This window comes from Otolemur garnettii, unplaced genomic scaffold (assembly GCF_000181295.1).
Source record: "Otolemur garnettii isolate 467f Iridium unplaced genomic scaffold, OtoGar3 scaffold00010, whole genome shotgun sequence".
Taxonomy (NCBI): domain Eukaryota; kingdom Metazoa; phylum Chordata; class Mammalia; order Primates; family Galagidae; genus Otolemur; species Otolemur garnettii.
Window position 1 is genome coordinate 35,555,738 of NW_003852405.1, and position 11,959 is coordinate 35,567,696.

At 42.8% G+C, this 11,959-nt stretch overlaps 1 protein-coding gene across 1 annotated transcript in view; it reads left to right on the forward strand.

The window, feature by feature from the left end:
- The window catches only part of DEPDC1 (DEP domain containing 1), a 28,153-nt gene that overhangs the window by 15,018 nt on the left and 1,176 nt on the right, over window positions 1–11,959 (forward strand). The window contains exons 11-12 of the mRNA XM_003784227.1: window positions 213–398; window positions 1,044–1,287. Coding sequence (XP_003784275.1) covers window positions 213–398; window positions 1,044–1,184 — 327 coding nt within the window. The 3' untranslated portion in view covers window positions 1,185–1,287. The remainder of the gene's footprint in view (window positions 1–212; window positions 399–1,043; window positions 1,288–11,959) is intronic.

Here is an 11,959-nt window from a genome sequence, read left to right on the forward strand (position 1 = left end):
TGCATCATCTATAGATTCCAGAGCTGGTGAGTAACTGGCATGGGCCAGGACTTAGATCCCACTGGTCTATTACTCTCCTGCATCATCTATAGATTGCTTAATGTGCTGAATATTTGGTAGCAAAATAATAGGTAGTCGATCTCATCAAAAAACACTTGCTGTGTAAGAGCATAATTGGAATTAACAGACTTGAGTCTTTTTGGTCACTACAGATTAAAAATCCTGGAGATGGACAAGTCGCTCCTTTGACAGTTTACTCATACTGTGAGCAGATAAGTGCTCAGGAGTTTGATGAACAGAAGGTTTCTACCTCCCAAGCTGCAATTGCAGAGCTCTTAGAGACTATTATTAAAAACAAGAATTTACCTCTAAAGGAGAAAAGAAAAAAACTAAAACAGGTAAAAGAATTAACAAGTTTTCAATCATGTAAATAGTTTCTAAAACACTGTTCCTGGTTGTTTCGCATACATTAAACTGCTTCAAAATACTTGAGTATCTGCCTGATTTTACTCATTTTCCTGAATTTTAAAATAACAATAATAATAGTAATAGATACTCATCATTACTACTGCTGTTTTGTATAATTATAGCATAGATTAGCCTGGGAAAGCAATTATAAAATTGGATTATAAGATATATGTTTGACTCAACACCATCCTTGAGAATTTTTAGCTCTAAAAGCCCAGCTGACTTGAAATTCTAGCAGGTCCGATTCCAAGTCTAGGACACTCAATATAAATTATACTACGTTCTTGCAACCTTCATAGACTTTACCAATGGGAAAGAAGTTGATCCAGAAGTGAGGGGCAGAATTAGCAACCAAAGAGACTCCGGGGATGTTCAGGCCAACTGGGATCTGAGCGATTTTTGAGCATACTTTTGACGTAAGGAAAAAGAGACGGAGAGGCAAGGATAGAATTAAAGCATTCTCGTTTCTATAGTACTTCTTTGACAGGGCATTGAATTCTAATAAAAGGTTAAGCACTGGCTTCAGCTGGGGAAATAATTTTGAATACTCTCTAATTCCTTGCCTCATTTTTCAGTTTCAGAAGGAATATCCCTTGATATACCAGAAAAGATTTCCAACTACGGAGAGCGAAGCAGCACTTTTTGGTGACAAGCCTACAATCAAGCAGCCAATGTTGAACTTAAGGAAGCCAAAGTTCCGGAGTCTGAGATACTAGTGGAGTTAAAGCCCACTCGTGGGGCTCTCGCAAATGGAGCCACGTCTGAGAATCCAGCTACTAGCGGGAAGTCCCTTACTAGCAGGGCTTTCCACATAAACACGTCGTCGTCTAGGGAGGTGCCAAAGCAGTTGATCAATGTGAGGTTGCTCAGAAGCTGCTGGACCCTGACTGACTGCACACGGCAGCGGGTGATGCCAGATGCTTCAACGGGACACCATCTTCTGTTTTTAATAGAGCCATAAGGAAAAGTTATCATGATGTGTAGTAAAATTGTATTTACTTGAATTTTGAAAACTGAGCTGTAGCCATCAAGATTAAACTGTAATTCTCTTTTTAAAGGAAGACTTTACCTATATACGTGCAAGTCCACAGATAATCAGCAGGGACCAGCTGTTCAGGGTCACCTCTTAGTTTCCAAGTGTAAGGATGTGAAGAACACAAGAAAGCCCAGTGAGTTAATTCTCACCTGCTAAATATCACACTCCTTTGCATGTTTTCTGTCTGCTTTTGATCTATTTATATATGCCTGTATTTTTAAAATGTATGTATATTATAAGATTTTGGTTTTGCCTTAAACATCTTGGCTGTTTCAGTCATTTGTTCAATACATTTTGAATTCTTATTTTCATAATCGACTAGAAGGTGGTGATTTAAAAAGGATAAGGCAATCATGTGTTCACTTAAAGGTATTTATTTAGCACCTCCTGTGTGCCTTTCATTGTTTCAGATATGTGGAGACAATGATGAATAAAACAAAATATCTTATTTATTTTCAAATCAAGGGGGATACATCTATCAGATGCTTAAAATAACAATCTACTCACTAAAGTTGAGACCCAGGAATCCTTCAGCTGAAGGCTTACTTCTGTGATTATGGCCTCCTCCTCTATAGGCTGGCCGTTTTTAACTGTTAGACATTAGAATCACCTGAGGAGTTTTAAACAGGCTCGCTGCCCACGGACTACCTTTTCTGATATGGATTCCATAAGTGTAAAGAAATATATAATGTCTGCAAAGTAACAGACTCTTAATATTTAATGACTATTCTGATTTTTAAATGTAATTTTATAGTATCAGTTTATATAATGATGATATTCCATTTAATCTTATTATTTTTTGTAAACTTGGACAAAAAGTTTCGGCCCAGAAACCCTGACTATAAAATTATTAGGCTAAATTAGTATCTTTCTAAGGTGTTTGTATGCAAAAACTTTTCCTGTTTGAAGGTATGTGATAATGTGAATTGTATTACAAGTTGAGATAAAAAAATATTGCAGGTTTGTAACAATTTTTGTATTTATTGAGATTAAATGTATAAATATTATAAAGACAGTAAACTTTCATTTTCACTAGTGTGCATGCGATTGAGATTACAAAATACTTGGTTTAACACTTGAACAACATGAACTCTGAGTCAGGTTTGCAACCTCCTGTGCTCTTCACCAGTCAGTGACCTCAGATCCGTCAGCTTCTCAAAGCCCCTGTTTTCTTACTCATAGAATAAAGATTACAGTAGTACCCCTCTTTTAGGACTGTGGTGAGGGTTAAGTATGATGATGCATGGGAAACTTCCATTCAGCACAGGGTCTAGCATAGAATGAGCGCTCTAAATATTAGCTCTTGTTACTGGAATCTTAGCAAAAATGTAGTTCTCTCAATTGCTTTGAACACATGAACCAAAACCAATTATGAAGAATTGATGAAGCTTAGTAAGCTGGTTTTAGTTATGAGGCAAAGGTTCTTACTATACATGGTGGTTGAATTGTGATCTCGTAGCGAGGGAAACTTCGATGAGGAAGGAAGAGTGGGCATCTTCAGAAGTGATGTGCACATGGGGTCCGGTGTGGGGAAGGGGGGCTGAGCCCAGGCTGGGCGGGGACGGGGGGCTGAGCCCAGGCTGGGCGGGGACGGAGTGCTTCTAACAGAAAGGAAAGCAGAGTATCTAAGTCCACATGCAGATGGTTGGACGGGTAGAAATTACTCTGATTGCTTCTGCTCTCTCAGGACATAAGGATCAAATTCAACTGCGGAGAGACAAGGGCATTGGAAGGAGATGGATTTAGAGAGAGGATGGGAAACAGTCTGGCCAACTGGGGAGGCCCAGGCTCCACAAGATTGGATGACGCCTGGTTAGCTAAAAATAATAATTCTCTTCATAGAAATTATTTACTATCCCCAGTATTTAGTGCTAATTGGAGAAAAAGAGATGAGCCTTACAATTACACCACATTATTGCCTGAAGCCAGTTTGCAGGTAAAGGAACCAAAACAAAGCCCAGTGGTCTCAGGGCATTCAGAAACCAGGGTGACCAGGGTGGACAAGGGAAGTTCCAAACAGAGAATAGAAACAAACTCGGAGGTTTTCCAAGATCTCCTGCAGGTCTTTGCTGAGAATTAATTGGCATGGTACAAAAGTAATGAGTAGTAATGAATGAGACCAAGAGAAGAATGACTGGGAATCTGTCAGCCACAGGTCCCTGGACCCGCACAGCCGGGAATAATTCACATCCCCCAGCTGGAACAGAGAGACCTTGTGACCTGGGACACTGGGTGGCATCCTCCAAAGAGCAGTGCTTTACTAGCAGGCAAAATTAGTTCTAGAACAAACATCTTAAAGGCAAACCTTAAAATGTTCAAATTATTCTTTGAATAACGTACTGTATGCCAAAAGTTTTGCATTCAAAAAATAAACTCCAGCATCCAGCAATGTAAAAACCAGTGTTGAGCATCCAGTTAGAAATTACCATGAAAGGAAAAATCTGACCCACGGGGGGGGAATAAATCAATAGAGATAATGGAACAAAAAGACAGCTTTTAAAAGAGTTATAGGGGCTGTGCCTGTGGCTCAAAGGAGTAGGGCGCTGGCCCCATATACCGGAGGTGGTGGGTTCAAACCCAGCCCCAGCCAAAAACTGCAAAAAATAATAATTATAAAATAATAAAAAAGTTATAGATTATTATAAATATACTCCAGGATAGAAAGGAAATCAGGAATGTAGTAATCATGCAGAAATGGGGGATATTAATAAAAGATCCAAACAAATTCAAGAGATTAAAAATACAGTATCCAAAGTGAAAAAAATAATTAAAAAATTAAGCTTATAAGCAAATCAGATACAACAGAAGAAAAGATCCGTGAATTTGGGAACAGCAAGAAAAACTAGACAAAGTACAGAAAAAAACAAAAAATTAACAGAGCCTCATCTGTGTAAAAATCTGAAGCTGAATAACGTGCAATTGGGCAGTTGGAGGCTGAAACGAGGGAGGACACTGAATTATTGACTAGAATAATAGCAGATTCTCCAGGTGTGGCCAAGAGCGCAAACACAGAAGCTGGAGTAACCTCAAGCAGAAGAAATACAAAAGCACACAAGGCATGCAAAATCAAGTTGCTGAAAAGTAGGGAGAAAAATCGTAAAAAGCAGCCAGAGGAAAAAACATACAAAAGAAAAGAATGAAGGCAGATCTAGAAAACCACCAGAAAGAATCCTGGAGATTCTTGTGGCTGGGAGCTGGAGCTGTCTTCCCAGGACTGTGCCAGTTGTAACTGCCTTAGGTGGGGTGCCTCACACCACTGAGAGGAGGGTTGTGTTTAGAAGATGGGCTTGGGGGCAACACTGGAAGGGGGTGGTGAAGGTGGGGTGGGGCAGAGCAAGAATTTGAGCTGCAGTGCAGCTGTGGGAGAGGACTCCCCTGATCCCCCCGGCTCCAGAGCAGGGACAAGATTTCAGGATGGTCCCAATTAAGGAACGGGGCTGGTTTTTATATCTTCATGTGAGCCAGTCTCCAGGTGTGGGCTGATCCTGGGGAGTAGATATAATCTTGGGGAAGGCCAATCACCATCCCTAGAGAGGAGTGCAGCCAACATTCAAAGCTGAGCAGGGATCTGTGGGAACACCCCTTACCACAACACCCCTAGCAGGAAAAGGAACGTTTCACGTTAATATGCGAGAGACAGAGGAATGACAACAATAGTTTTGGTTATCTTTTAGCTAAGTACTTGTTGATTAGTTCTTATTTAAAAGTAATATTTATTAATTATAGATGTTTTATAAATGAAAAAAGTTTAAATCTATGATCTTAACATCCAGGTACAACCCAATGCAAATCTTAGAGTATTCAGTCTCCAGAACTTTGACTCTGAACTACTCAAGAAAAAGTAGCTCTCCTTTTGTCTTCTGAGCTTATATGATTAGCTAGGGTTAAGAACAGCAATAACTTACCTCAAAAATTCATATAACACAAAAACTTCAGAGATAAAAGCCCTGCCTGCTGGTCACAACTGCACAGCCACCAGCTTCTGTACTCAGGTGTCTTCATCAGCTTTCAGATTTATAGCCTGGAAATTCCTAAGGCCCCATCAGTCTTCAGACCTCAGCAGTCTTGATCTGTCTTCTGACTCCTGAGTGGTCTGGTTTGTCAGACAACTTAAGCAAAGACACCAAGTCTCTTCATTTTCCCAGCGTGAACTGACAGTCATGAGTCTCAACCCTCAGAACTACCTTCCACTGCTGGAGTTCTGATCTCACTCACTGCTCAGCAAGGTGCAAATTAGATGTCAATATCAAATATAAGTTGGAAGAAATCACACAATTTATAAATCGCTTGAATGTTGGTTGAAATTTAACTCTGGGAATCGGTTATGGACAGTTGCTGAAGTAATTATTTTTTAAGAACGCTGCTGAAGTTGGATTTTAGAGACTCGCGGGCAGCAGTGCCCTCTGCAGGCCTCCCCGACGAAGCTCTTTTTAGCCTCTGGAGGATTTGACTCTACTAAATATTTACAGCTTTGTAATGTGAAATACAGTGATATTAATCACACATTTTAAAAGGGCTAATTTGCAGGTAGAGATTCCTACTAGGAATCTTTTAACTACTAAGCTCCTATCAACTGTCATATCCATATTTATAATAAAAATATTAAACATAACATACAGGATCCAGAATATACATGAAATGAACATAGATATTGGGAACTGAGTCCTAATCGTGGCTCCATAACTGTACAGCTGTGAGAGACGTTACAGATTTTAGTACTCTCTGTGGGATGCAGTCTTCTCAAAGTGGGGACTGGCACTTTCCTGATGACCTGAGCACTCCAGGGAGACCTAACACGGGCAGTGCCTAGTACAGAGTGCGCCTACAGCACGTCCCGACTAATAATAGTTCCCTTTGCCTTAAAATTAAAATTAAAAAATCTCAAGGCCACTTGTTTCTTTTGTACTTAGTAAGTTGAAGAATGATAAATATATCGTTACCCTTTTGGGGAAAATAAAGTTTGAAGGACTGCCTTCCCAGGAGATTCATTATTCATCCTATCCTCTGTCTCTTTTCACTCTGATCTTTAAAATTTAAATACATGTGTTGATACCTGCAGAGAATAGGTCTGCAAGATATTTATAAGATATTGGTAAATAGCGCTTGCTGAATTTTAGAGATATACAGGAGTCTTATTTCTCAATATTAAAATATGTATATCCTTGATGCTGTTTTAAATTCAATCTTACACATTACTTTTTTAAAATGAAAACTAACACCTTTTTAATTTATACAAATTAGCATATTTCTAATACATTAAAAATAATAAGGGTAAACGCCTAGAAAAGGAAAATATGTGAGATTACCTTTATATTTAAAAAGATGACAATTACCCATCCCCTTCCAATCTGTGCTTCTGAGTAAAACAAGACAGAAAAGAAAGTGTTTAACAAGCAATATAGACTTTGAATACACTCTTGCTGAAATTATGTTACACTTACATATACCCTTAGGGGAATTTGTATACAGTTTTCCTCAAAACTGATAAAAGAACAAACCAGCTCCACATTATGCAGCAAGCAGTGATTTCTGTCTCTGCAGAGTTTTCTACAAAGCACTTTACCTTAGGGAGAGGGGAGTTCACCATTAAGCTTGGTGAATACTACAAGAAGATGAAATCCTTACCTCCCTAACAAAGCATGTAAAACATGGTATGTGCATTAGTCATGCTATGGAGTCCAGGGTGGACTGGAGATATATAGTAAAGGCTGCACTCTCCACAATTAGTCATTTTACCTGATGTCTCCAAAGACGTCTCAATCAAATCAATTAACCTTCGTTAACAGCTGCTGTTACTGCATGTTATCCATAGTAGGAGTCGCCAATTTCTGCCATCCCTCGCCAGGCTAAATCAGACTGATTCCAGTACTCAGCCAGCACCACCTTCTCTGCTAAGTGGCTCTCCTCCTCTGTGTGGTCCCCAAAGCCCCTGGTCGGTGTCTATTACTGAACTTAGTTCATGTGTTATTGTGCCTGGCTCCTTCCACTAGACCAGGAGCTCCCGGGGAGCAGGAATCGCCTCGCTCACTTTTGTTCTCTCCAATCCCCATCACAGTGCTAGCATATACTCAGGGGTTACACACGGATGTCAGATGAAATAAATGGGCGGCAAGATCATGCCACACCCGGCGCGTGAGAGCCTGTAGGTGGGAAAACTAGCGAATATTGCTGAGACATTGTCCTCTCCTACAATGTCTGTGATTTTCACAAAACCTATCAGGAGTGCAAATGACTCCTCAGAAGGAAATAGAGTCAATTCACATTATTCACAATTCCGTATTTGCAAATTTGCCTACTTGAAACTTGTCGGCAGCCTCAAATCCACAGCCATACCCAGAGAGGGGTCATATTGGAGTCCCCCAACCTGCACATGTCCAGCCGCAGTCAAACAGGATGACACTTTGCCATCTTGTTTCAGCTCTCCTACTATAAACAAGTGTCCTTTGGGGATTTGTTAGGGCCGCATTTTTCACATTTTCTGCTTTTTGTCTCACTGTTTAAAATGGCCACCAAGCCCAGGGTGAAGGGGCTGTTCCCTAGTGCCTCAGAGATCACACCTGTGTTAGATAAATTTCCTCAGACAAGAGTGATTGTGCTGCTGGCTGTGAGCTCAGTGTGAGTGAATAAACAATATATATTAACCAACGTGTCTTTAAATAGAAATACACTTAAAACAAGGCTCCGTACTTATTGCTTGATTAAAATATTAGGCTTACAGGAGTCTAATCCTGGGTTTCCACTAGGAACAAAGGTTCAGCATTCACTAATGCAATGTTTGTGGTGATTTCATAGAACACAACTGCTGCAAAGAATGAGAATTAATTATATTGGCATACATTTACGGAATGGTGAAGGGGTCATGGTTGATTTTTTCCTGTTTCTGTACAGTAGAACCTCTGTAACAGACTGGTCAGCCTACAGAGGTGGTCAGTAGGAAGAACTAGGCCTGCTGTCCTGATGTGTACAGGTGTTAACCACGTCTCCCTTAAGGAGGTGGTCAACTGTGGAGGTTCTACTGTATTTCCAGATTTATAATCATGAGCGTGCGCTGATTTTATTACAAGGAGTAAAGGTTTTCAAAGTAGATGCATTATTGGAGACAGTTGATATGAGTAAAAAGCAAGCATTTGCAGTCAGATCAGGATTTGAGTTACTGCCCTGCCATTGACTACCTACGTAACTTGGGGAAAATTGTTTAATTCTTCATAGCCTGTTTCTCTGTTTGTAAAACAGGAATAATGCCAGTGTCTTGGGGAATTATCCTGAGTATTATTCCTGAGAATACATTTTAGAAATTACCCAGCTCAATATCTGGCATAAATGAGTACTCAATAAAACTGAATCAGTCAGGGCAGTGCCTGTGGCTCAAGGAGTAGGGCACTGGCCCCATATACAGGAGGTGGTGGGTTCAAACCCAGCCTGCTCAAAAACTGAATCAATCAGTATTATTAACTTTCTCCTAGGATTAAATCACCGAAAACCAACCCTCAGAGGCTCACAGGTCTTTGCAAAATCATGATTTTTTTATCCCATTTACAAGCACAATTCTTACAGATTCAATGCCTCAGCTTCTAGCCACTTGTGTTCATTCTATCAACTATCTGAGTGTTTAGGATGTGCATGAATTAGTCCAGTGGTGAACAAAACAGGCAAAAAAAAAAAAAAAAGCAAGGTTCCTTGCTGTCTTAAGTTGTGTAATTTTGGCTTCTGGAGGAGAACTATAATAATTTTGACTACACTTGTACACTCCTTTGAATACTGAGATGTTATGTCAGAACGATTAATTAACAATAAACTACCACCTATTCTAGAGAGTGCTTTCTTTATGAACCAAGTCTCATCAGCTACTTGCTCCAGTGCCCCCAGTCGTCAGTCCTCAGACTGTTTTCACCTGTGTGGCTTCAGAGCACCTGCTTCAACCTGTTCCACAGGCTCCCTTCTTTTGAGGGTTGATGATAATCTCTCTCTCTCCTACAACAGCCACACATTTACACTAGGTGAGTCTGAAATGGTTGCCAGGCCCGAATTTAAAATTTCTGAAATGGAAGCTATATTTCAAAAATTCCTTTTTGAAATTATCTTAATCCACATCTCAGATAAGTTTAAAGGGCTGGTTTAACTTGGACACAATTAATGATAGAATTTTGCTTTCAAAACTAAACTGCATGATGGAAGGTCCACCTGACCACCCAGAAGGGCAGGGTGGCCGTGTGTTTCTGTGTCTCCCCACCTTCCAGTCGTGACCCATCCACCCGTGCCAGCCTGTCCCTCAGTGCAGGACACATGAAGTGCCATGCCCTGTGTGCCCATTGTTGTCTAAGAGGCAGATAAATCCGTCCACAGACGGTCAGTGTCCCCTGGTGGGTGTCCCCGGTCAATGCCCCCTGGTCAGCGCCCTCTGCCCCTAACAGAGCAGTGTGCTGCCCTCCCCTGTGGGCTGCAGCCCTTTGCATCCTTCTATTTTCTCTCTTCTCGGTTTGTGTGTCATGTTCTCTGTCTCCGCCTCGCATTCCCAAGTCCTCTCTCTACAGCTTCTCTTCTTCAGCTTCAGCTCTCAACCATGTTGGAGAGACTGTCTGCCCCTCGTAAGTCATTTTAGTTTGCCCCCTAAAATCCCCTCCCCATCCCAAGGGCCTCTTCTCCAGCACACCCTGGATCCTGGGAACAGGACACAGTAGGTAGCTTTCCTTAGCTGCAGAACATCCTGGGCCGCATGCACAGCAGGGATCAAAGCCAGCCCTTCAAAACTCCTGCACCCCACCCAGAGGGGCAGAAGCATCTGGAGCATCAGCTCTGCAGGCTCCTTGAGGTCACTGCCCACGGTCAATGGTCTCAGCTCACCTTCCCAACTCTGCCCACAGTTGGTGATCTCAGCTCACCTTCCCGGCTCTGCCTGAGGTGAGTGATCTCAGCTCACCTTCCTGGCTCTGCCTGAGGTGAGTGGTCTCAGCTCACCTTCCTTCCCAGCTCAGCCCACAGATGGTGGTCTCGGCTCACCTTCCTTCCCAGCTCAGCCCATGGTCAGTAATCTCAGCTCACCTTCCCCAGCTCTGCCCAAGGTCAGTGATCTCAGCTCCTGTTCCTGACTCCCCTCATCCCGCTCGGCAAACACACCTACTTTCTACCAAACTGTAACAACTCAGGAGAAAAAACTCCTTCAACTTGTCCTCCTTCCTCTCCTTCATAGCTAACAGACAATCAATGTCAGTGACACTTGTTCATTTACCGTTCCTTAAACCACCGCTGTACGCCGGGGGCCATGCTCAGTGAGGACACGCTTGCTGTTCTCAGAGCACTTTTGCCTAATGGAGCAGGACAGACCACACGTGGTGTGACGGTGTGATGGCAGAGGTGGCACAGCGTCTCTGAGAGTGGTTGGGAAGGCACCACTTCTCAGACAGATGAGGCCCTTGCTGAGTATTTTGCCAGAGAGGAGGTCCAGGGATGTAGAGAATGGGTCTGGGGGAGCAGGGCCTCCTAGACAGATGCAAATCAGGGCGGTGAGAAATAGCAGATGTGTTCTGAGGGGGAGGGTGATGGAAGAAGGGAGGGTTGCTGAACCCCGCATTGGCAGCAGGGAGCTCCTAGAGATGGGGCTGGAATAAAGAAGCTCACAGAGATGTGTCTGCGTCTGTCCCAGAGCTCAGACTTGATCCTGTAAAGATGAACTTCACTAAAGTGTAACCTTGTGATAGGCTGAATAACAGGCCCCCAAATCAGCCCCATCCTAACGCCCTAAACCTGTCATTATGTTACATTACATGATAAAAGAGGGCTTTGCAGATGTGATTAAAGTAAGGATCTGGGGATGGGAGATGATCCTGGATTATCTGGGTAGACTCTACATAATGACAAGCGTCCTTACAAGAGGAGGCAGGAGGGTCAGAATCAAAGGGATGAACCATGCAGATGAAGGCAGAGGTCGGAGCGGAGAGAAGCTACTTGTGCTTGTGGCTGCAGAGACCCAGGCCAAGGAGCACAGGCAGCCTTCAGAGGCCTTAGAAACTGGAAAAGGCAAAGGAACAGATTCTCCCCCAGAGAAGGAACCAGCCCTTGTAGACATCTGCCCTCTCGGCCTGTAAGATACACTTGTAGCCAGTGGTAATTCTGTCACAGCAGCAGTTGGAGACGCACCCCCTCACTGAGAGCAGGAGGTTTGTTTAGTTGGTTGCCCCAGTGCCCAGGCGGTCTCTGCCACATGAAAGGTGCTCAGTGGGCGTTTGTGGGGCAGGTAAGCCTGGGAGACTTACAAAGAGGCAACTCGGGGGAGGCTGAGGCCTCAGTGCATGGAGGATGCTGTACATCCCCACCACGTTGGTGTGATGTGCCTGCCCAACAGCACTCAAGGTCACGTGCCAGAGCGCACCTGCAGACACAGAACAAATGGGACCACTCAAGGTCACGTGCCAGGGCGCACCTGCAGACACAGAACAAATGGGACCACTCAAGGTCACG